At 36.3% G+C, this 26,870-nt stretch overlaps 1 protein-coding gene across 3 annotated transcripts in view; it reads right to left on the reverse strand.

Annotated features, from left to right (window-relative positions):
* The window catches only part of EFR3A (EFR3 homolog A), a 105,887-nt gene that overhangs the window by 46,820 nt on the left and 32,197 nt on the right, over window positions 1–26,870 (reverse strand). For 2 of the 3 annotated variants that reach the window (XM_041768894.1, XM_041768895.1), the window contains exons 2-8: window positions 20,676–20,752; window positions 16,115–16,242; window positions 14,787–14,937; window positions 12,681–12,802; window positions 9,074–9,223; window positions 8,374–8,511; window positions 1,489–1,567 (exon numbers count right to left, since the gene is read on the reverse strand). In XM_041768894.1, coding sequence (XP_041624828.1) covers window positions 1,489–1,567; window positions 8,374–8,511; window positions 9,074–9,223; window positions 12,681–12,802; window positions 14,787–14,937; window positions 16,115–16,242; window positions 20,676–20,752 — 845 coding nt within the window. Of the gene's footprint in view, window positions 1–1,488; window positions 1,568–8,373; window positions 8,512–9,073; window positions 9,224–12,680; window positions 12,803–14,786; window positions 14,938–16,114; window positions 16,243–20,605; window positions 20,753–26,870 lie in introns of those variants that run through there. The other variant, XM_041768896.1, reaches the window with a different exon arrangement.

The following is a 26,870-nucleotide window of genomic DNA, read 5'->3' on the forward strand; positions in this document are numbered from 1 at the left end:
GTAAACAGCAATTAAAACAAATTTATTACAAGTTTTAATTGTATCAAGATAAGTCTTACTAAACAGAAATTCTCATTCTACTGGGTACTACTATTTAACCTGTGATCAATGGACTTATAAAACATGCTGTACTTAAAGCTATGTCCAGAGAAATGCTGTGGACCAGGAGTTTCTTAATCTTTAATCAATAAGTATTTATTGATTCTTTCTTTGACTTTATCAGTATATTTTGTGCAAAAGACTTGTAAGGTGACAGATCTTTAGTAAACTACTACAGTAATCATTTTACAATATATACATATATCCAATCATATGTTGTACATCTTAAAGCCACACATTATATGTCAATTATGACTCAATAAAACTAGAAAAATAAATTTTTGATATTATCCTACTACATCCAAACCAGCTTTATAGTAACTACCACTTATCAAAAACCCACATTATGGTATGCTAACTTTAACTTACTGGTTGGTTTAGACCAAACCTTGTGGAACAGAATGACCAGAATCTGAACCGTGATTTCACATTCTACCTGTGTTCCCTTTAGTGCCATACCTGACCTCTCTAAACATCAGTTTCCTGATCTGCAAAAGGAGAATAATCACAGTATCTATTATAAAAAATGAGGATCCAAAACAAGAGAGCAAGTAAGTTATGTACACAGTACCTAGTACAACTGGCACTTGATAAAATGGTATTTCTATTTTAAAAATATAAATGATCCATTCAATGCATGAATTAAAGTTTTCTTTTCAGGAATGAGAAAACTAGAACTCAGAGGGACTGAATAATTTGCCCAAGTTCACATAACCAGTAAACCGCACATCTAGGATGTGAATCCTGGTATGACCTATAGTAAAAGCCATGCTGCTTTCTTACTATCTTATCTCCTTTGATTGAACGATGACTTTTCAGGGCATAAAAAATATAGAGTGTGTTAAAAAAAAAAAAAAAAAAAAAAGGACTTAAAATCTCCACTTGAATTAAGAGCCACCTGGGTCTGTTCAGGTTTCCAGGAGAACCAAGTTGTGGTCCTCTGTAGTAGATAAGAGTATCTCATCATGAGGTATTATTAAGGCTAGAGGAGTTAACACATCACTATCACACAGTAAAAACTCAATAAATACTAATTATCATCAGCTATATGCTACTGTAATAAATTTCAATTCCAATACCAGTTTATCAGTGAAATATAAACACACAACAAATATATTCAAATAAATGAACAAAAAAAAAACAAAAAAAAAACAAAACAAAACAAAAAACAAATAAATGAACAATAAACAGCATCATGAGATCTTTTACTTCTTTTTATTAAGTATCTTTTCATCTTGGCAAATAAGAAAATAAGTGGTAAATAAAATGAGACAAAAAACTAAATTAAGAACATGTATATCTTACAGTATTCTAGAACTCTGATATGTTTATCGACACAAAATCAAAATTACTTATATAAATATGATAAATACTTAAACCAATCCTTACCTGAATGGAATACATTATAATTTTAAAACAGTGAACTGCAAATTCATTGGGATCCCATAGTTTGTGATGGTCTAAATGCCTGTAATTAACAAGAAAATTACTTTAAGTGTTCCTTTTTTTTATTACTTTCTTCCTCTAGCACCCCAAACAATATATAAAATCGTATCCTAGAATGTAGCAGAGAAAAGCAAAGGAATAAAAACAACGTGTTGGGAGAGCTTAAGAGCTATGAACTTAGGAGGGAGAAGACCCAAGACACCTCTAGCCAGAGTTTCAAAAGAACAAAGATCGAATGAGAATGAGCTCCATTTGAGGAGCCAATGACTGAGATTTTTTCTAATTAAAAACACCCAACCAAAGATCAAACCCCTAATCCTCAGGTTCAGGAATCTCATCAAGATAAAGACAAGGTCCAAGAGGGACAACAACTCACCTCTAAAGGAAACAGAACTAGATTCCCAGGTAACTCACCAAGAGCAACAAGAGAAGCCAGAGAATAGGATAATACCCTCAGAGTACTGATCTGCTAATTCAGCTTAGTATTATTTGCCAAGCAAAACTTTCAATGTGGATAAAATGAAGACATGCAATAAAGCAATTTCTAGAGGATTTACTTTAGAAGGAGGAAAAAAAACGATTCCAGAATAAAAAACAGAAAGGCAAAAAGGAATGCTGAGCAACAGAACCAAACATACAAGTTAAAACACACACATACACTAATATCTAATTTTTGAAACTGAAAAATATACTAGCCAAAAGTAGGTATTAAGACAAAAGCATTTAACCTTTTATTCCTAAAGAAGAAAAAGGAAATATTAAACTTTACACCAAAAAACTGAATGTTAAACTTTAAATATTATATAAAAATGAATGTTATATTTCCTAAGAACCATTCAAAGCAGAAAAATTACAAGGGCAGCCTGGGTGGCTCAGCAGTTTAGCACCACCTTCAGCCCAGGATGTGATCCTGAGCTGAGACCCGGAATCAAGTCCCACATCAGGTTCCCTGCATGGAGCCTGCTTTTCCCTCTGCCTCTGCCTCTCTCTATGTCTCTCATGAATAAATAAATAAAATCTTAAAAAAAAAAGAAAAAAAAGCTTGTGATTTTAGGAATTGACAGCAAACTAGAGATAAGTGAGAATTTTCTGAAGCCAATAAAAGTTTTCTATTTAAAAAATAAAAAAAAAAACCTCAGCAAACGTCATGCTCCTTGTTTTACCACTGGTATAGGAATCTTGAAAATTGGGGTCAAACCCCTGCATTTAGATGCCACTTATGAACTATCACTTTAGATAAATGGTTTCACCTCTAGAATTTCAGTGTTCCTATCTGTAAATTGGGGGTAATGACACATTCCTTACAGGGCTGTTGGAATGATTAAACAACTCATGTGAAAACATGTAGCACAGTGTATGGCACAGAACAGGTAACAAATGTCAGCTTAATCTCAACCAGGTGTAGTATCTTGGGCCCTTTCTAGACAAAACAAATCATATAAAATTAGCATTTAAAATCAAGAACTTAGCTTTGGTGGAATTAATTTAAATTGTTTTGGTATTGTAATTTCATTTTCTCATGTTGATTCTATCCTTATTTCAGTTTAGTTTTCAAGGGAAGAATTGGTAAATTTGGTTGAATCATTCTTTTGGTTATAGCCTTTCAAGCCATTGGTCTATATGCTGGCAGGTGTTTATATATATTTAAATTTGTAACTAAACTCACAATCTTGCTTTAGGCTATCTAATACACAGAAGTAACACGTTGCTCCTATCTCTGGAGGAGAAAAGCAAAGCAATGTTACAGGTCCAGTGTATTGGTTACCTTTGTAAGAAGAGCCCCAAACTATTGGCATGAGCAGAAGTCAAACTGCAATGGAACCAAGCAGCAACTAGATACTATTTTTTCTGCAAGTTAGAGTAAAGGGAAAGGGAAAGGGAGAGGAAAATAATTTCAAATTTATAAGACCAGTGATTCTCAAATCATGTGTCTCAGACCACATGCATCAAAATCACCTTGGCTAAAAAAACACAACAACAGGCAGATTTCAGGGCTCTCTACTAGGCCCCAGGCCTAAGGACGATGGGACCAAAGAGCTTACACATCACTGAGATTTTTAAGCATAATTAACTTCTGAAAACCACTGTCCTGGACTTATACATACACAATTTACTACTCTTACTATCTTTGCAAAACAGGTGGGGAGTTTTATTTTGAGGAGTCACTGATGCATAACCAAGAAAAAGTAGAGTCACAAACTCAATTGGGTGAGATCTTTGAAAGTAAAAAATTTCCACTTAATCACTTCTTTTTTTAAAAGATTTTATTTATTTATTCATGACACACACAGAGGCAGAGATACAGGCAGAGGGAGAAGCGGGCTCCATGCAGGGAGCCCAACTTGGGACTCGATCCTCGATCTCCAGGATCACACCCCGGGCTTCAGGCGGCGCTTAACCACTGCGCCACTGGGGCTGCCCTACTTAATCACTTCTAAAACTTCTAAAACAAGAACTGGGACAGAATATATTCAGTTCGAATGAAAAATATTTCAATTCCAACAGTATGGACACTAGTAAAAGATCTATAAGCATAGTCAGACAAAGAGGTCAGATGAAATATAAAATTTTCACCTTACTATTCCTTTCAGTAGAAGAAAAATTTCACTCAGACTTGAAGAAAAAAGAAAATGCCTTATTTTTATATATGCAAAAATCATGGAGACATCATATAATGGCATGCAAAATTTTCAATAATTCATAAAATAAAAAATGTGACTTCAAAGAAATGTCCAGTTTCTCACTTAAGCTACTTCTAGACAACCAAAGGTCAAACATACCAGTTCACTCTCTGTTGACTCTGGTGCAAAGCTTTAAGAAACATGAAAAGCTTTTACCTTTTATCACAGCTATTGATATTCTATATCTAAATGTCTAATTTTGTCTCCAAATGTCAAATTTTAATTTTTAAATTTTCTTATAAAATCTTTACAGGTACAGAATCAATCAATGCAAAGAACTTCAAAGTTCAGAGCTATGGGCCATAGCCTTTCATTTGTAAAACATGAATGACAATACCCTCCACTTAACAGGATAACTGTACTGTGCAAATCAAATGAGATAAAGCTAACAAAATCACCAAGCACAGTGTTCACAATGTACAACATCAACTTTAATTTCAATCCTTATCTCTTTTTCCCTGCTACCCTAGCACCCAAAATTTCTGCCCTAGTATTCAATGAGCAATGTTATCTCTGCTCTAAAAAGTCAAGGCTAAGGAGCACCTGGGTGGCTCAGTTAGCTAAGCATCTGCCTTCGGCTCAGGTCCTGATCTCAGGGTCCTGGGATTGAGCCCTGCGTCAGTCTTCTTGCTCAGTGGGAAGTCTGCCTCTCCCTCCCTCAGCTTCTGTATGCCTACAATACTGTCGCTCTCTCTCTCAAATAAATAAAATCTTAAGAAAAAAAAAAGACTAAATTTTCTAGGTTCAAAACATTCAAAAAGTAATTGTGATAACTGAGTGACCATACCCTACACCAAGATACATCTCTAAATATATGGCACTTTAACCCTAATCTATTAAACTTCTCAAAAATCTTGAGCTGAACGTAGTCCGGTTAAAAAAAAATCACAACCGTAATTTGCAAAACATGAAATAGGCAATCCTAAGGTTAATAATTTAAAAAGAAATACTGGGACACCTGGGTGGCTCAGAGGTTGAGTGTCTGCCTTTAGCTCAGGTAGTGATCCTGGGGTCCTGGGATCCAGTCCCGCATCAGGCTCTCTGCAGGGAGCCTGCTTCTCCCTCTGCCTATGTCTCTGCCTCTCTGTCTCTCTCATGAATAAATAGTCTATTTAAAAATAAATGAATGAATGAAAGAAAGAAAGAAAGAAAGGGAAAGAGAGAGAGAGAGAGAGAGAGAAAGAAGAAAGAAAGAAAGAAAAAGAAAGAAAGAAAAAGAAAGAAAGAAAGAAAGAAAGAAAAAAAGAAAGAAAAAAAGAAAAAAAGAAAGAAAAAAAGAAAGAAAGAGAAAAACCTTAAACTATATAAAGTTAAAAATCTCTGCATATAAAAATTGCCATAGTGGCACCTGAGTGGCTCAGCCAGTTGAATATTCAGATCTTGATCTCAGGGTTGTGAGTTCAAGCCCCATGTAGGCTCCACACTGGCCATGGAGCATACTTAAGAAAAAAAAAAAAGAAAAGGAAGTAGAAAGAAAAGGCAAAACTATTTTACATAGGAATTATTAAAATAATTTATCTTTATACTAATAATTTTTCTTTCAATGCTAAGTTAACTTTTTAAGTATATAAAAAAGTATGCAGTAAGAATAGTATTTCGGGATGCCTAGGTGGCTCAGTGGTTGAGTGCCTGCCTTCAGCGCAGGGCATGATTCTGGAGTCCCGGGATCGAGTCCCACATCGGGCTCGCTGCATGGAGCCTGCTTCTCCCTCTGCCTCTCTCTCTGTGTGTTTCTCATGGATAAATAAAATCTTAAAAAAAAAAAAAAAAAAAAGAACAGTATTTCAATGATATATTAAGTAATTTCTTTTAAGAAAAAGTAAAAATGACAACAGTGTAGCATACTTTGCAAAATTAGTACCTCATAGAAATCTTCCAGTAGTAAGAAAGATTCGTTTCCTAACGGGCAATTTATTTCTAGTTAATGAATGACTACAAAAAATAGTTCGTAAGTAAGGAAAACTGATCTGGGAAATTACTTCCAAAAAAATGCTTTAGTTTGACAGTCAAGTAGGTTTTTTATTTCGATTATTATTTGATCTAGTAAGGAAAATAAATTATTTAATAGAAATTTTGAATATCACATTTTTAATAAACAGTGAATATATAGCAGGATACATTTTTAAGTATTTAAGAATAGTACATAAAGAAATACTGTTTTTCCTTAAAAAACAAACAAAAAACTGCAGGTTTAAAGTCAAAACCTCCTCAAATGAGTCATTTACCATTAAAAGAAGCTGTAAAATGCCCCTGAAGTTAAAAACGTATCATGACTCTTCTACAAAGTTCAAAACCACTTTGCTAAAGAGGCAGAAAACCTGAACTGTATTTACCTCTTCAAACATGGTACCATTTACTTTTGATTCTTCCACCTTGTCCAGAGTTTTATTACAGTAACCTCCTAACATACTGGCCCTGGCTCAAATCCATCCTCATAGCTCATCTGATTAACTTTCTCAAGGACAATTATGGTCATTTCACATCTTTGAGCTAAAAGCATGAATTCCATACAGATTTAAATATAAAACTATAAGATCCCTATAGTGTGGCTTGAACTATCTGTCATTTTACACTAACCTTTCAACTCTGATACTCCAGTTAATGGTATCAACTAATCTGTTTCTCAAAATCCACATGTCTCTGCCTCTCCTCATGCATCTCAACCAGCTAAAATCTACTTATCCACCTAAGTATCAAAAAAGATCACCCCCAATAACCCCAATTCAATGTGAATTCTTTGTTTTGAACTGCTACAGCACATTTTGGCCCTTTCTCATAACCTACATATTGTATTAAAATTATTGTGGATGTCAATCATCCACCAGAAGTTTGCTGAGGACTAGGAAAGCTTTATTTGTGTATATATTCTCCAAAATACCTGGTATCTTACTTAGGGCATTTAATATTTAATTAGCTCATTAACTAGCAAATATATAATTAAATATTTAATTATCAACTTAATTAACTAACACATGATCAAGATTTAAAGCCATCAAGTTCTACACAATAAAAAACATAGCCCACTTCACGTTACCCACCTCAAGTACAGTTAATTTAATAGTCTTTTTCTTCCAGGATCACTCTCTAGATTTTAAAGGCCTTATATATTACCTCTCAATTAATAAAAGTATTATGATAAAAACTGGAATTCTAATATTAAATCAGCAGGTCTGGACACTAAACAATAAATCGTTAGTTACCTTTAGTTATATTTGACATAATTTTGATTATTTCCTTACTAGCATTTCCATAAGCCCAGTCATTAAACAGATTTCAATTTTTCTTTTTTGGGCAGTGGGGGAAATCACAGATTCTTTTGGATACCTAATGATTCTCGTAATTTTAATATAATTTTGTGGTTTATAGACTCTTATAACTAAAGCTCAACTTTAAACCCAAATATCTGCCTTATATAAAGAATTCTGGGATGTTAGACAACTTTATATATGCTATAAAGACTTTATTACAGTCAGGAAGGGAAAATGATGGGCAAATGATTAATAAAAATCAGCAAAAATGGCCAGAAATTACAAAATATTATGCAGTAGATGTATCATCTGATAATTGAGTTAGAACACCGAAAGAAGCTTGACAACAAGTCTTAAGAGATATCTCTGTGGAGAAACTCAAAGTTCACAAATATATTTTCCCTGAGGGGGAAACAGATATACCAATGAGACAGTCAATACTCCTGCTCTGACCAGTCACAGATACAAGGCAAAATTTAGAGAAGTGAACATGCACTAAGGTAGTATGGCCAGTGAAGAAAGCCAGTCAAGAAACAGAAGCCAGGGACTAGAAGAAATGACCACAGAAGTTACTACACAAGATGTATCACACTAGGACACTGTTAATATTTTACTGTGCATATGCATTTCAAACACTGGCAGTAGAAATTCATGATAAATGATACTCATACTATCAAGCACATGATTGTATTTCATTTTTAAGGGGAAAAAGCTGGTGTAGTGGTTGAACAGCTCTCAAACACATGATGTTGGGTTCACTCCTGTACTCTCGCTACAATGCTACTACACTTTCCAGTAGTAATGCAAGCATGCTCACAAAAAGTGTCCTCTGTTAAGTAAAGGAACACAGAATCAGTATGGCCCAGCCACAAATAACCAGGAAAATACCAACTCCTTACGCAAAAACTGGTCTAACAGCATTATTCATGTTCCCAAAAGTCGCTCGACCCAGCAGTTCTCTGAAACAGTTTTCAGCCAGCACAGCGGGATTCTCTTCTTTGTCAGTTGCAGAAGGGGAAGGAGGAGGACCTGTACGACTGGGGGGAAAAGGGAAATGAAGAAAGCTGCATGCAAGAACTCTAGCACCAGTTCTAACAGCTAAAAGAACAGACTTGACTCAAGAAATGTTAACATGTTTTCCTTTTCTCCCAAAATACTTAAGAATAAGAAACACAGTCTAACCTTTTGTTTATAAAAATGATAAAGCAATCATTATTATCAGTATTCTTTTGGTTAGTTCTAATTGCCTAAGAAAAAGCATCCAGGATCTCTAAAGAATAACAGATGTTCAGCTATAATTTGTTTCACACACTTGCAACTTTTAGTATTAATTCAAACAGCATTTGGATGCTCAATAACAAGCAGCAAGTATAAATTTATTCTAAAAGAAATAAAACCTTACATGTATAAGACTATGTGGTCTACTAAGCCTAGAAATGAATAATTTTTTCAGAAAGGGCACTTATTTAAACTCATTCAAGTTTACGAGACCACTATTTATACAATACTAAAGACAAAACTTGCTTATCCTGGCAAGCAAACACAAATACACATATACAAAAGTAGCACACCCTCAATCCTAATATCTTTATCCAATACCTGTCAACCTCTTCTATCTTCTGCATGTTAAACAAGAGGGATGGAACTATTTTATCCATATGCTGGGGTTCCCAAATGGTAGCCCGGAGTTCATCATTAACTGTTTTGCGAACCACTCCTTGAATACCTCTGATTCCAGCAATTCGGATTCTATAAAAAAGAAAAAAAGTAAGTCATAAGAAAGGTTAAACAAGTCTGCCTGTTTAGCTAAGAGAATGGATGCCAAATAAATATTGTTATTTCAAGTCAACAAAATGAAAATAACAGAATAAATCTAAGGAATTAAAATCGCAAAAATCTAAGACAGAGATATGGCAGTTCCAAAAGAGATTTACTTTGTTTTTGTTTTTTAATTTTTAATGTAATCACTACCCACCCCCCCAGCTGATGCAGGGCTCAACCTCAAGACCCCAAGATCAAGAACTGTATGCTATACCGACTAAGCCAGCCAGGCGTCCCAAGATTTACTTTGAATACCATCTTTCAAAAATCAGCATTTAAAAGTTTAAAGGGGCCATAAAATATAATAATATCAAGTCTATTATTATTTTTCAATAAAAAAGAATTTAATCAAAAGCATTAAATTTTCCTAAGGGGATGATAATAATTCAAACTAATATGAACTAGATTCTCTCCATGTCTTGCCCAGGAGTCTCAGAAGTGAGTGGAAACAGGATTGCACTCTTCCTCAACACCCTTTAGTGCTTCCTCTTTTTCACTGTTTCTCCCCAAAGGCCTCTCACTTCCCACAGTCCACACAGATGGAAGACTAAACAGGTTCCCATAAAGGTATTGTGACAAATGAGAACTATCAAAATGGGAGTACAGATAACCTCAGCCATTTTTAAACACACACACACACACACACACACACACACACACACACACACATATCACATATACGTGTGGCCGAAAATCTATCCACACAGGGAGAGAACCTCTCCTGCCGGGATCCCTGGGTGGCGCAGCGGTTTAGCACCTGCCTTTGGCCCAGGGCACGATCCTGGAGACCCAGGATCGAATCCCACGTCAGGCTCCCTGCATGGAGCCTGCTTCTCCCTCTGCCTATGTCTCTGCCTCTCTCTCTCTCTCTCTCTCTGTGATGACTATCATAAATAAATAAAATTAAAAAAAAAAAAAAAGAACCTCTCCTGCCCTTGATTATCATTTACCGCCTTTTTTGCTACTACTGGAAATATTCACCAATAGAGGTTTATTCAGCTTACCCCGCATAGTCTTCTAATAGTTACAGGTTTTGAAGAATGAAAGATATGGGGAAGGGGGTGACTGTGCTTTACAAACCCATGAGGACATAACATAGGCATTCAGGAATGGCAACGGAGAACAGGATAACAGGATAATGAACAGGTAAGAAAGTGAACAGGAGACATAAAGACAGATTTTCCCTATCTGGAAGCTGTCTATACATGTCACTTGAGAGACTCTCGTACAGTTATCACAAGCAGGCAAGCCTAATACGACTGTTGTGGTGTCTGCTTGGTTAGCCTGCTGTTACTCCTTGGGTGATGAAAGGACCAAGCATGAGATGGCATGGAGCACACAAACAAACAAGGGGGGGGGGGGTGGGGGCTGATGCCTCGTGGTGACACAGAAGCCAAAATTGGGAGGGCAGCAGATGGTGATGCCCTCGTTCAAAAGGAGGGGAATGATCTATAGCTACTACAGATACACAGCTGACACCCAATTCAGATCAGGATCTGGCCTAACCAATATATTCTAGTCATGACCTTAAAGGAATTTTATAGTTTCCTCATCAGTAAAATAGAATTTGTCTTGCCTAAAGCACAGGAATGTTCTAAGGACCTAAATGAGTTAATGAGTTAATTTATGTACAGTGGTTAGCCATTGAAGTATTAAATAAAATAAACTGGCACACAGTAAATTAGTAAGTGTTGGGTGTTCCTGCTATTATTATGATGCTAATGATAAGTGCTACCATAACTAAAGGCTGCTTAGGAAAATAGAGCTTAAAATTATCACACACAACTTTATAGGTGGAAACCATTTCTGCAGGGTAAATATGTTAAGAAAATCTTAAGTTTTCAGCCCTGTTTACTAGCCCCCTGAATTCTATTTGATACAGTTTTGCTGAAAATAAAGGGAATGATAAGTAACAAAGAATCTAAAAAAGGAGTATTAATATGCTAGAAGAAAATCAAAAGGACTTTTACTTACAACAAAGCAGAGGAAAAAAACTGAACCCTGTATATTAAAAGCATTTTAGCTCACTCATTGATTTGTTTCATAGCAATTCAAACAAAATGCCATTTTGGAATTCATATATCATATAATTCTGGAAAGATCCAAAATTGGGAAAAAGTACAAGGCTTTTTCATTTGTATTTAGAAAAATTTCAAGTTTCTTTTTGTAAATATTAGTCAAAAACATTAGGTGAAAATATCTTCAAAAGACAAGATCTTTCACTAGGGGGCAGTACATACCTAAAAATAAGACATCTTAAGTAATTAATTTTGAACTTTTTTTTAAAGGTTTATTTATTTATTTGGGGGAAGGGGAAGGAGAGAGAAAATCCCAAGGAGACTCCCCACTGAGCGTGGAGCCCAATCTGTGGCTTGATCTTAGGACCCTGAGATGATGCATGACCTGAGTAGAAATAAGAGCTGGCCACTTAACTGACTGAGCCACCCATATACCCCTAAATTTTGAACTTATTAAGTATGTCCTTTCATAAATACTGTGGATATCACAAACACTTTTCACCCACAATGGTTTATATGTGAAACTCACTTCAACCAAAATTTGAGAAACACCTGTGTATAGTTTACTACTCTTCATAATACTAAACAAAAAAAATACTATATTCTGCATATCTACTATATTTTAAAAGGAAACAAAACTGTCAGAATCTTAAAAAAATATATATCCTTTTCTTTAAGTAATCTTTATACCTTTTTGCCCCCATTAAAAAGTTAACGTCAGCCTCTGAGAACAGGGACAAATTTTTTTTTTTTTTTTTTTTTTTTAAGATTCATTTGAGAGGCATTTGAGAATGCCTCAGTGAGAGGCATTCATTGAGATTCATTTTGGGAACTGGTGAGGGGTTGGAGGAAGCAGAAGGACAAGGAGAACCTTAAGCAGACTCCCAGCTGAGCACAGAGCCCTATCCTGCCAATCCCTGGACCCCAAGGTCATGACAAGAGCTGAAATCAAGAGTCGGACACTCAACCGAGCCACCTAGGTGCCCCATAACAGAGACAAATTTTATAAAACATTTTAAAAATGTCCGTTAGGGAGAGAAAAAAAAGATTTTAATGGTAACTGGAAAAAAGAGGAAATTAGTTAGATAGTTACACAGTTATCTCTTCCTTCTAAGGCTCTACACTCATAAAAAAGGAATAACACCATTAACTCTATATGGCCAATACTAAACTGAGGAAAATTCATTATACCTATGGCATGTCAGCATGTTTGTATCTGAAAACAATTAGTAAATCACTTCTCAGCTTTCTTTCACCGTCTTAAAATACCTTTCTCCATTTGTTTTGATTTGTGTAAACCAACACTATAGCTTGCCCACTAAAAGCTAGTTAAAAATAATAAGCCATAAGAGTAAAATAATACATACTCTGTTCGTATTTCTGGATCACTATGACAGGAATGACACATGGCACTGAAGCGAGATACAAAGAAGTCATAACGTCTGTGATAGGATGGTGTGTCTTCTTCAATATTTGCAAATTTGACAAACTAATAAAAAAAACCAAAAACCAATATAAACATGTTAGTGCCTTTTTGAACATATGAAACACATTTACTTTCATCTATTATTTGGTATATTAACAAGAACTATCAAATAAGCTGCAAATGAAACACATAAGATACCACAAATGCCACATATAGATAAAAGGAATTTTTTAATAAACTTGAGAAAATCAAGAATATAGCATTATAAATATTAACTTTAACACTTTAATTCAGTTTCTTTTGAGTGAGTGACCCCACTCTCTAGAAGCAAAGGTCTTACTCTAAAGCTCTTCTCCATTTCCTAGATACTGACTATGCTTCAGTGATAACCTCAGGCCCAAACCTGCAGAAAATTTTATTCTTTAATCATGAGCAGCAAATCTTCCATGACAGCTGTGACTTAACACACGAATGAGTAATATTCATACCAATAAGATGGGACATGGAAAGGGAACATAAACTGAAGGAAATGTACACTCAACAGAGAAGAAAATACTGAGATGATAAAATCCATTCTAACTCCTTTCTAGAAACAAAAAAGAAATATCTACACATTTGGGAATTTTCAAATACCCTACCTGTGTCACAGACCTGGCCCTAAGGCTCCTTATTACGTATTTTCTTTTTTCATTAGCTTTCCATTCATTGATATGTTACTTCTGTGTACAGCCCAAAGCAACATATTTTACATGCAAATTTAAATATATGCAAACACCTGTCAGGATATATAGGCTGATGGCTTGAAAGGCTATACCCAAAAGAAGGATTCAACCAAATTTACCAATTCTTTCCTGAAAACTAAACTGAAATAAGGATAGAATCAATGTGAGAAAATGAAATTATGATACCAAAACAATTCAAATTAATTCCACCAGAGCTAAGTTCTCAGTTTTTAAATGATAATTTTATATGATTCATGTTATCTAGAAAAAGGTCACAAATACTACACCTGGTTGACATTAAACTGACATTCACTACCTATTGTGTGCCATATTCTGTGCTACATGTTTTGACACGATTTAATCATTCCAACGGCCCTGTAAGGAATATATCATTATCCTCAGTTTACAGATAGGAACACTGAAGTTAAAGAGGTGAAATCATTTGTTCAAAGTGACACTTTAATAAGTGGTGGAACTGGCATTAGAGTGCAGGGATTTGACTGGACTCCAATTGTCAGGATTTCCATACTACACACTGACCATGTAAAGTTTCAGAAAATATTACACCAAGTATCCCTGTTTTCATGAAAATAAACCTTAAATTGTATCAGGGAATGCTCAAAAATGTAAATGGGGGAAAAAAACACACAGAGGTTTACCTATAATTTGTTTCCCACTTTCTAATATATATTGAAAAAAGAAAAATATTGAAAGACTACTTCTAGATATTGGAATTTCAGGAGTCTTGTTTACTCTTTCATATTGTTTTGATTTTCCTAATGTGCTACAATAAGCATATTACTTTTAAATAAATCAGAAGTTTTTTAAATGACCATTAAAATTTTAAATGTTCTGGAAAATTTTTAGAAGGGGAAACTTTATTCACTTTTCGCTTATTGAAAGTCGCAAGTAACAACAGAGACCAAATGATCATTTATAGAAGATCATACTGCCTCTGAGTTTGAAGAACTTACTTTATGGCCAACAGATTTCCTGATGCTCCTTACGATTGGTTAGTATCACATATTTCACAAGGAACAACAGAAAAAACTAGACTATTCTTTTTTTTTTAAGATCTTATCTTTAAATAACCTCTATATATACCCCAAGTGGGGCTCGAATACACAACCTCGAGATCAAGTTGCACACTCCACTGACTCCATCAGCCAGACACCCCTAAGAACAAGGTTCTAACCAACCACATCTGCGTTGTCTGTCCACATGTCCCTCACAAGAGCATTTTATTTAGAGGTAAAAACATTCTAAGAAGCGATCAAGTCTAGATACGCTAATTAACCTGAAAGTTAGAGAACAGTTTTACTCACAGAATTTGTTCCAAGAACTTGAAGCTTTGGTTCCCCGGATTCTAGCAGCTTTGCTACCATATGAAGAAAGCTTTCTACAAATGGCTTAATGCTTTGAGAATGGCAAGCCATAAGAAGTTGGTCCAACGCCTCCATAGCAATTAAAACATACCTAAGTGTAAGAGAAAAATAATGTCAAAGCATTTCTAGCTCTCTAAATTCTCCTAGGTGCTTTTCATTGGAATAATTATATGCAAATGCACAGAACAGAGAAAGGCAAATTTAGTGGTTCCTAAGTAAAATCTTATTTGTCACAAACACTAATGATCACAGATTATATAATAACCCTCATGCTGAAGTGTACAAAAACTATGCTGTACTACTCCATTTTCTTCTCCTTTCCAAACTCTTCAGAGCTACCTTAACATTAGCTTTGTGTATGTTTTTCTTTGGAAACATGGACATTTTCTATTTTCCAGACTTCTAACCATCTATCTTTGTATATGACCCAAAAAAGTTACTATAAGCAATGTGTCTAAAGTTTCCAATATAATCTATTTGTAAATCTGAGTATAAAACATCACCAGCAACAACAGAGTATCATAAGGAAACAGCTAATAAATTTAACCTTACAATTCATCAGATTTTAAAGCTTACACTAAAAATTAAAATTGACTTTAGATAACTTTGTTTCAATAATTCTAGATTGCTAAAATGTTCTAAAAGGTAATAATAGAGAAGTAGAGAAAACCAGTATCACTTGAAGAATGAACTACTCTAAGAAAACTAGAATCATAAAATGAATATGGAAAACTATTTATAACCCAAATTATCCGAGTTACTACTGTTAAGCACAGAGAATGGATTAAGATGGCAGACCTTTATTTATAGGTAAGTATATAGCTAGCACAGTTCCAAATTAGCACACTTACATTCTCTGGACCTTAATATCTGAGCCTAATGTTCTCTTTTATTATTCTACTACTGATAGGTAAAAATACACTAAAGGAGTCAATTTCTACTATTTCCATTAAAGAAATATTAAAATACCAAAAACTTATGGATGCTTAAGCTAAAGGCAACTCTATTGGCTTGTATGTGTCTATTCTTAAAACATGACCATAAAACAAACAAACAAACAACCAAACAAACAAAAAAAAAACATGACCATCAGGAAAGTAATAAAAGCTGCAAGTATCTATGGCATTACACATATCCTCAAAATATTACAGGGTTTTATCCTCTACATGTTATCTTTGCATGACTAGATGACAAAACAATACATAGAATTATTTAGCCTAGGAGGAGTTCTCAGAGATACCGTATTAAGCAGCAATTAGTTTCCTTACCCAGAACGATGTCTGACAACATCCCTGCTCAACCTTTCTGCTAAGTAAGAACCAATTCGATCCAGTTTCTCTGGAGCAGATACTGCATAAAATGTCAATTTCTCCATGTCTGCTTTAACAAGGCCATCCTAAAAATAAGAACAACAAAGTTATTTTTTGTACTCCTAAGTGTTGTTTGCTTCATTCACATGTCCCCTTTTTGGATTCATGATTAATCCGTTATGCTAAACCTTTCTGGCTATAACCTCCTTACTGTAAATATTTACCATTCTGGATATACAATTTTCAGAAAGTTAAAAAAATGCCCCCATTTAGGCAGAATATTTAAATATACCTTCACATACAATGAATTATTCTAACACTTTCCTAAATAGAGAAACAGCTCAACTAACTGCAATATGTAGGGAATGGAATGAATTTTACTGAAAAGATTTCAAACAGATTTATTTCAATTTTAAAATCTTATACTATGCTGTTAAGCCTATTTTACTCCTTTACATATACAACAGTGAACATGTTAAAATGACTCAAAACTTGATTATCATTATAAAGCCTTCTTTTAATTAATAAATGAGAAAGTATTAAGAACTGCATGAATCTCTACTCAGCCAACCTATTAAAGAAAACAAGAGGCCCCTGGTATGGAACTGGCAAACTCTCATTTGTCTCTGCCCTCTAAAAGGTGACAGGCGTGCTCCTCACTCTCAGACAATAAATCAATGATCAGTCTACACTTGTTGGTCATATATAGTTCATATAACTAAATGTTGTTTAGGACTGGTGGAGGACATGGGAAGGCAGATAGAAATTATATTAAATGGTGACTCTACAACTAAAAATTTTACAATCTACATTTTCAGCTGACCCCTCCATGTTCTGTTTTGCCACTGCTCCATCACCAGTCCCTCCTATTTTTACCTACTTGGTTTTCCTCAAACTTGCTACTTTGCCCCCTTTCTACCCTCTCTGACATCAAATGAGCTCTTCTTCCTCTCAGAGAAGATGGAAATCATTGGATTAGAATTTACTGGCAAAATACCCCTGCTTTCTCAGTGCCCTCTAGACCAGTGGTTTTCAACCAGGGTGACTTCCTATCCCAGGGCAGTGTCTGGAAACATTTTGGGTTGTCACCGCTGGGTGGTGGGTGTACTAGCATCTGTGGTAGAGGCTCGGCATGCCAATAAACATCCCAAAATGCATAGGCTAACCCAACAGCAAATAATTAACTGGATCAAAAGGTCAAAAGAAGCTGAATTAAGAAACCATGCCACATGCAAAGTGAAAGTGCCCTATTTTTGGAGGACTCATCTTGGAGAAATCAGTTTGCCTATGTTCTTGCTGTTTGCCTTTCATGGCTCCAACAGTTTAGCCTCTCTCTTTCTTGTTTTTTTAACCTCTCCTTTTGTATTGGTTCCTACACATCATCAGTTGAATACAAGTTCCTCTAATCCATTTTTTTATCCCTTACTAATTTTGCTGAAGAATATTTAATATACAATAAACTATATCCAAGTACATATTTTGAACTATGACAGTTGTGTATCTATAAAACCACCACTAAAAAACAAAATACAGGGCAGCCCGGGTGGTTCAGTGGTTTAATGCTGCCTTCAGCCCAGGGTGTGATCCTGGAGATCCAGGATCGAGTCCCACGTCTGGCTCCTTGTATGGAATCTGCTTCTCCCTCTGCCTGTGTCTCTGCCTTTCTCTCTCTCTGTGTCTCTCATGAATAAATAAATAAAATATTTAAATAAATACATACATACATACATACATACATACAAGATACAAACATTTCTATCATTTGCTAAGGATTCCTCATATTCTTTGCAGTTCATCTCTTCCTCCCAAGGCAACAACTGCTCTGCTTTTCAACATTATAAAAAGCAGCATGCACTGAAGGAATCATAGTTTGACTCATCTGTGCATAACTTCTCTCACTCAACTCAATGCTGCCTGGGGATGCTTCTCTAACTCACCTGGATAACTCCTACTCATCTTGAAGATCTCAAGGTCCTCCAAAAAGCCTTCAATGCACCCTCCCAAATGTCCTTCAAAGCTTGGGTTGCGAGGCTCTTCCTATACGTTCCTTTAGCTCAATGTACTTATCCTAATCTATTTTATTGTACTGTTTTTCACTCATTAAATGAATAATCAAGTGCTAACCATGTGCCAGGCACTGTCATAGACACTAGGGAAGAACAGGTGAGCAAAGAATTATATTAACTCATTTAATACTCACGAGAATCTTATGAAATAGATACTATTTATAATTTCCATTTCATGATGAGAAACTGAGGCACCTGTCCAAGATCACAAGGCTAGTAATTATAAGAAATGGTCTGGTTATTTGTCCCCTTCACGGGATCACTCTTTCAAGGCAGGGACTAGAATATGTAGACCTCTGCACTCTGGGCACCCACTGCCTGATCTGTTTTAGTTATACTACAATATTTTTTTGGTGGTGGTCAATAAATTAAAATGAATAAGGCCAAATGGGTATGATTACCACACATATGCCAAGGTTCACGTAAATTTTTTAAAAATCATTTTATAAATCTCCATTTAACAAATCTTATCCAAATGCTTGGCATTCAATCAATCAGTACCTGACAAAAATAAAGATTCTTTCTACAACCATTCTCTACCTGTCATCACTAATGTAATCTAATCTATCTGTCATCACTCTCATGGTCACAAGTGTTCAAAACTCTCTCACTGCCTCGTAGTTAAAATAGATAAAGCAGAAGCTTTGTCTGTCATTCACATTTCTCCAAAGTCTGGTCTCCACCTTATCTTCAGTAACCATGTGTCCCAGATTCCTCAGGGCAATGATCTGAATATTCAGTCTATTAAATGACATGACTAGAATTTCAAATCAGAAATTGTGGTCAACAAGATTACTACCCATCGCTCTCTACAATGAGGCTATATAAACCTTTTTCGAAGGTTCTTGATCTCAAATGTACCCCTTGCTTTCTCCTGCACCCCTTTGCCTTTTCTATTGAGACCCCTCACTTGCAACAAAGAGACTAATCTCACTTCTCCAGATGGCACACATCCTTCAAAGCTCAGCAAATCTCATTTCCTCCGAGAATGCATCCCAAAGAATGCCATCCATAGTAAAATCTCTCTGCTTTAAAGGCAAAAACTTTACCACCTGTTTTACTTAACATTTTGCTTACTGACTTATGCACTGTGATTTAATACTTAGTATGCAGTTGCTTTACATCAGTTAATGGATGGAAAGCTACTAAAGGCAGGTACCATACCTTAGGGCTTTTATCTGCCACAAATTATCCAGGTATCTGGCAGCCAATAGTATGTAAGATTAACCTCTTTTAAATGGCTGAACATTTAGATCAAATTTTATTAAAAATGAGATATTTCATATATCATGAAATATATAAATTAATGTTAAGATAACAATAAGGTTTCTATAATTGGCTATATTTATTTTTTTGTAAACACTTTAAATTTTCATGTAATCTCTACACCCAACATGAGACTTGAACCTATAACCATAACCCTGAGACCAAAAATCACATGTCTGTGGACTAAGCTAGTCAGGCATCTGTCCTGGCTACAATTTAAAATAAGGCAATCGGGGATCCCTGGGTGTCTCAGAGGTTTATTAGCACCTGCCTTCGGCCCAGGGCGTGGTCCTGGAGGCCAGGGATCGAGTCCCACATCGGGCTCCCTGCTTCTCCCTCTGCCTGTGTCTCTGCCTCTCTCTCTCTGTGTCTCTCATGAATAAATATTTTTTTTAAAAAAAAGATAAAATAAGGCAATCAAACCTATCTAGTATTTTTTTGTTGTTCATATCCATTTAACATTAGACTAAAGGAATCTTGGAAAACTTAGGGCAGTATCAAACAAAATCATTCAAATCCAGCTGCTCTGAAAACAGTAATCTTCCATAATAAAGTAACCAGTATAAAAATTTTAAAGCATTTAAGTAAAAAGAGAACAAACTGCCTGGAATATTCCTGTACCTCTCAATTCTCTTCTGAAAACCGTGTGGACAAACTATTTACTCTTCAGACCTTAGCTTAGATTTCATTTCCTTCAGCCCTGTGTTCTCCAGGCCTACATTAGGTGCCATTCTGACCTACTCCAGGAGTGCGGGGTACTTCATCTCTCTATCACAGCTTCTTTCACACAATACTGTAATTGCCAATTTCCTTGTCTGTGAGCTTGGTAAGAGCAGAAAACCATGTCTGTGTTCACAGTTATATTCTTAGCCTTTCGTACAAATAACCTGGCACTAGCTCATAAATTTTTGAAAAGTATTAAATATAGGAACTCTCTAGACAAGAGAATACCATCTGTCCATCATTCCAAATGTACGTTAATCTATGAAAAGGATCTGAAAATTAGACAAGCAAGCATGGGTCATTTAAAAGTAAGGGGGGAAAAAGATAAATATAAAAATAGTAGTGTACATGATGAGATTTAGGGGTAAAAGTAGAGAAATGAAATTAGGGAAACCTTAGGGAGGTCAGCAGGGGGGAAGGATGGGTCAGCAAAGAGAAGGATCAGTAGATGTAGATCAAATTACTTTTGGATCTTCAGGGAATATGTTGTCCACCAGGCGTTTGTAGCGAGGACGCAAAGCAGAACAGCAGCAACACACTCCTGTTCAAAAAAGAATAAAATCACAAAGTACAAAGATTACTCATATTGTAAATTGACCCCGAAAATCACGTTTCTGAATATTACTTAGTTACTTAAAATAAAAACTGCAAACTGCTAGTAACAGAGAACAGGAATGCACATTCCAGTACTAAAATGAAAAATGTCCTCTCTCCTCCCCAAAGACACAGGCCAAAGTGAGTATATATTAATGAATTATTCCAAAGTTCCAAATCAAATCATTTAGGGGTATGTGTGTGCATGTGTACACACACACACACTCCTACCAAGTTCACCCTATAAAGCAAATATATAATCTGTACCCCCTTCCTTTCTAATCTTGTGTCCAACCAACTTCTGCACCCTCCAATCCCACTGGCCCACCTCCACTCCCATGCCTGGCCCAATCCACTCACAGCCCCAGCCACAGCAATCTTGAAAGACAGTCTGCACCCAGCATGGCTGGTGAAAACAATTAATACGTGTATCTACTGAATTCATCATATAAGGAACTACGCTAGAAGGGGAAACAACCTCAAAGCAAAGTCCAGGAATTTCAAAAATGCTCAAAGGCTGCTCTGTAAAGTTTCAGTTGGTATCTTGGAAAGAGCAATGGATTGGGATCCAAAATACCTGGGTTCATTTCGATTCTTTCCCTTAAGTGGCTACATGGTCTTAGGTAAAGCACATCAGCTATCTGGAAAGAACCATGTTAGTGAGAGGGATCAGTTTTCTTCTCCTTCAAACTAGTAAAAGGAATGCTGGTCTGGAGCCTTATAAAATTATTTCCATGAAACTGGGGTATGTGTGTCTCTGTGCATTTGTATATATTTAGAAACCAAAACATGGTACGTAAGACTGCTTGAGCTGGAAGTTAAAGAGAACTCGGATCTAAGCACACTTCTACTATCTCATTGAGTAACCTTATGACAAGAGACAACTTCTCCAGATCTCATTTTACTCATTAAGTACACATCACTTATGCACGCAGTCATATACCAAATGTCAACTGAGCACCCAGCAATGGGTAAAACAAGTAAGGTTGAGTCCAGATGTGCAGGGCAACAGAGTTAATAAAGTGATAAAAACAAGACAGACTTAAGATGTGTGCAGCATCTTTAGTGATCACAGAGCACTGTGCATATATAATAAGATTTCTATCCATCAAAATCCTTGAGGAGAACACAGGCAACACCCTTTTTGAACTTGGCCACAGTAATTTCTTGCAAGATACCTCCACAAAGGCAAAAGAAACAAAAGCAAAAATGAACTATTGGGACTTCATCAAGATAAGAAGCTTTTGCACAGCAAAGGATACAGTCAACAAAACTAAAAGACAACCTACAGAATGGGAGAAGATATTTGCAAATGACATATCAGATAAAGGGCTAGTTTCCAAAATCTATAAAGAACTTATTAAACTCAACACCAAAGAAACAAACAATCCAATCATGAAATGGGCAAAAGACATGAAGAGAAATCTCACAGAGGAAGACGTGGACATGACCAACAAGCACATGAGAAAATGCTCTGCATCACTTGCAATCAGGGAAATACAAATCAAAACCACAATGAGATACCACCTCACACCAGTGAGAACGGGGAAAATTAGCAAGGCAGGAAACCACAAATGTTGGAGAGGATGTGGAGAAAAGGGAACCCTCTTGCACTGTTGGTGGGAATGTGAACTGGTGCAGCCACTCTGGAAAATTGTGTGGAGGTTCCTCAAAGAGTTAAAAATAGACCTGCCCTACGACCCAGTAATTGCACTGCTGGGGATTTACCCCAAAGATTCAGATGCAATGAAACGCCGGGACACCTGCACCCCGATGTTTCTAGCAGCAATGTCCACAATAGCCAAACTGTGGAAGGAGCCTCGGTGTCCATCGAAAGATGAATGGATAAAGAAGATGTGGTCTATGTATACAATGGAATATTACTCAGCCATTAGAAATGACAAATACCCACCATTAGCTTCCACGTGGATGGAACTGGAGGGTATTATGCTGAGTGAAGTAAGTCAATCAGAGAAGGACAAACAGTGTATGTTCTCATTCATTTGGGGAATATAAATAATAGTGAAAGGGAATATAAGGGAAGGGAGAAGAAATGTGTGGGAAATATCAGGAAGGGAGACAGAACATAAAGACTCCTAACTCGGGGAAACGAACTAGGGGTGGTGGAAGGGGAGGAGGGCGGGGGGTGGGGGGGAATGGGTGACGGGCACTGAGGGGGACACTTGACGGGATGAGCACTGGGTGTTTTTCTGTATGTTGGTAAATTGAACACCAATAAAAATTAATTTATTTAAAAAAAAAAAAGACTTCTAGAAAACAGGTGAAGTACTATTCCCATTACTTTACAGGCATGAGAAGTGCAGCAGAAGTGACCCAGTAACTTACTCAACAGCAAGTCTGGGTGAGAGTCTGGTGTCTAATTCTGTAACCCCATGTTCCTCCCACAACACCACACAGACTAGTGGTCAAATCAGTCAATACCCAAATACTTCATTTGTACCTACTACGTGCCTAAGACCATGCTAGATGCCACAGACATAAGAAAGTGTAAGAGACAAGATCCCTGCCCTTGAGTCTATAAACTTATTTTAAAAATAGTGAATTAATGTCAGCAATATATAGTTGGCACCACGTGCTGGTAGTATAAAATGCCATCCATTGTTCAGGATGTTTTCTACTTTAACAGAAGAAAAAAAAAAAATTCCAGAGTCTACTGGGGAATTTTTCAGATTAATGAACACCAAAACACCTGAACTCTTTTTTGAATCCAAAAACAAAAACACTGGTCCTATTATTACAGGAAAAGAAGCAGGGAGGAGAGGGAGGTAGAAGCCCAGTAAGCAATTAAAGTAGTATTTCTCTATCAGAACCAATATAAAAATACTTCAGATAAATATTAATGAAATAAAATCAAATATGTACTGAGTGGTTATTATACAGAGCACCAAGCTAGGTAATGCAATGATGAAAAAAGCTTGCAACCTGATAAGAAGATTAAGACAAATACTCTGCTAACACTAATGCAAGGCCAAATATAGCACGCTCGAATTGCTACCACTGCAAAGGGACTGAAAAACAAGTCTCACTGCTTCAAGTTCCCCATCAAAATGGAAAATTATGTTATTTTCAATAAGAAAAGATTAAGAGCTATTAGGTTTCCTCACATTGACACTTTTGGATATTATATATTGGTTTAAAGAGGTTTTAGAAAAGATGTGAACTTGTAATACACACCATATCCAGCTCCTACTTTCAGAAAGCTCAGGTCTACTCAGAGAAACATGAGTAAACAGGAAATCACCAAACAGTCAGTATGGGGTTAAAAGGGTACATGCTTAGAGAGGCCATCTGTCCAGGATCACCCAGCTGCTAAGGAGCACAGCTGAGCAGAGTCCAGCCCAGACGACTTCAAAGGGTAAATGCCACACTATGCAAGTACTAGACAATTTCTACACTAAACATTTTAGCTCTCCACAAACCGTGACAAATGACCACAACTGGAAGACTGAGTCTGACTCCCAGACTAGGAACGCACGACATACAGGGAAGTAATGATCACAGTGACCTTTTCCAGAAGGCCCAAAATGAAACAGAAATACCTTCTTGATATTTCCCAACATTTCTTTTCCCTTCCTTTATATCAGGAAGGGAGACAGAACATAAAGACTCCTAACTCTGGGAAATGAACTAGGGGTAGTGGAAGGGGAGGAGGGCGGGTGTTGGAGGGGAATGGGTGACGGGCACTGAGGTGGATACTTGACGGGATGAGCACTGGGTGTTTTTCTGTATGTTGGTAAATTGAACACCAATAAAAGTTAATAAAAAATTAAAAAAAAAAAAAGAAATACCTTCTTGACTACTTACTATACATGAAAAGCTACCTATTTAGAGAAGATATATGAAACCAGAATTAAAATTTTTCAGTTTATTGAGATTTCTATAAAGCGATCACATATTGATGATAACGTAAGGTTAAAATGACTGTGGCATCAGTAATCATGAAAGAAACATTATTAACTACTTAAAGAAGAGAATACTAAACTCATAAACATCACAAGAACAAGTAAAATGAAATAACTGGACCTACTCAGCCACAGAAAAGGGGTTGACTCCCTTGTTGAAGTCAATTCATAAGGCTTGTCGAGTTCTGCTGCAGGAACTTGAATGTAGTCTTTCATGTTGTAGGAGAGTATTTTCTAGTCGATCTTCCTGCTTTTGGATCCTTTCCCTACTGCTCAGGAAGTACCTTTGGTTCACTTCACTTGTAATTAATTAGTAGAGGATACTAATGGACTGTAACTTATCTAACTAGTTGCTGACATCAAGTGTAAAGCTATCAAGAACCTGATAATATATCCATATCAAATTCTGCTGCCAAGACCAAAGAGATTAAACAAGACACTACAAAAGTACATGTTGCTAGTCTAATAAAAGCAGATTTTTAAAGTTTAATAGGAGAATAAAGCTACTTACCTTTTTTCCTTAAAGCATTCCTTCAATTCCTCCTCATCCTTTCTTCTAATCCCTTCCAACAAACTCCTCATCTGAGCCCCAAACCATGCTATTTTTGACCCCTTCCTAACTTTCTCTTTCAAAAGGACTAAGCATATCACAGCATGCCTCATGCAACTGGCAAGTCTGAACAACAAACAGGAATTCTTCCATTACATTTAATTCTAGTACATAAGAAGGGAGTCCCCTATTCTCCTGAAGCAGGTGGAATTCAGAATTTTGCTTATGATATGCCAGTGGAAACAGGAAGTCCCAAAGTGGTAACTACAGAAAAATGGAACATGGGCACAGATGGAAACAAAAAAATTGACCCCCCAAAAGTACCAAGCTGCCTCATCCAGTGTACAGGCAGGCCCACGGAGCACTCTGATTAATGGGCTGAGTACAACCACTCTACCTACCTCTCAGGGTGAGGGGTACTAATAAATCCATATATGTATGCAGGACCTACAATGTAGAAGCCATGTAATACATTTTTAAGCAAATTGTGCATACTGCTGAATTAACCACTTCTTTAAAGACACTCCAAGAATTTCTTCTGAGTTCCCCTACCATCGTTCTCATGAGGATTCACCAATGTCTCCTGGTCCTCATCACACACAGGTATGACTGTATTGACCTCTGGCAACCTTCTTCTTCTTCGATGGTGAGGTGTTAAAATGAATTTCCAACCCACCCTGACCCACAGAGGCATTCACAGTAGGATCTGAGTAGCTGCACAGAAAACCTCAGACCTGAAATGACAGGAGGATGAATCAGGCACATAAGCCCATGAAGGTTCTGGGAGAATTCTGCATAACTGATGAGCACTTCTGGTTTGCAATGACATTTGTCTTCCTATGCAGCTCTGCGAGTTTGGGGGATTTCGATGATTAATAAAGACTCCGTTTAAAATAAGCTACTTATACTTTCAATGACAAGTTAAATCTAACTGGAAATTACTAAAGCCTCCACTGTTTAACTATTAATTACTGTCTCTATTATTAAACACCAACATAGCACTGGGAACTTGGATAAAGCTATCCTCTAAAACAAAAATAAGTTACTACTAACATTGTAATTGAAGTTAAAGAATGCTTGGTTCCTATTATGGGGACCAACTGTATGACTTTAAAATAGGTTTGTTTTGTGATCTATAGAAGCAGAATATAATGGTATCTGCATCTTCTACACAGCAATTATATTATCTCAATTAATTCTTTCAAATAATATACTGGGAATTCACTGACATTTTTAGGGCTTACTAAATTTCATACTTTTAAATGGGAATGGCTATGATCATAGGATTTAGGTCATTTATGCCTTCACTGTATATTTGCAATTTATTATACTTATTTATATACATGCCTGCCTTTACCACCAGATATAAAGTCCATATACCTTATTCATTGTTGTGCGTGTCTGGCGTATAGCAGACATTTATTAAAATGTTCCTTCACTGAGAGGGATCCCTGGGTGGCTCAGCGGTTTAGCACGTGCCTTCAGCCCAGGACATGATCCTGGAGTCCCGGGATCCAGTCCCGCATCTGGCTCCCTGCATGGAGCCTGCTTCTCCCTCTGCCTGTCTCTCTCTCTCTCTCTCTCTCTCTCTC

This window comes from Vulpes lagopus, chromosome 9 (assembly GCF_018345385.1).
Source record: "Vulpes lagopus strain Blue_001 chromosome 9, ASM1834538v1, whole genome shotgun sequence".
In the NCBI taxonomy this organism is placed as follows: Eukaryota; Metazoa; Chordata; class Mammalia; order Carnivora; family Canidae; genus Vulpes; species Vulpes lagopus.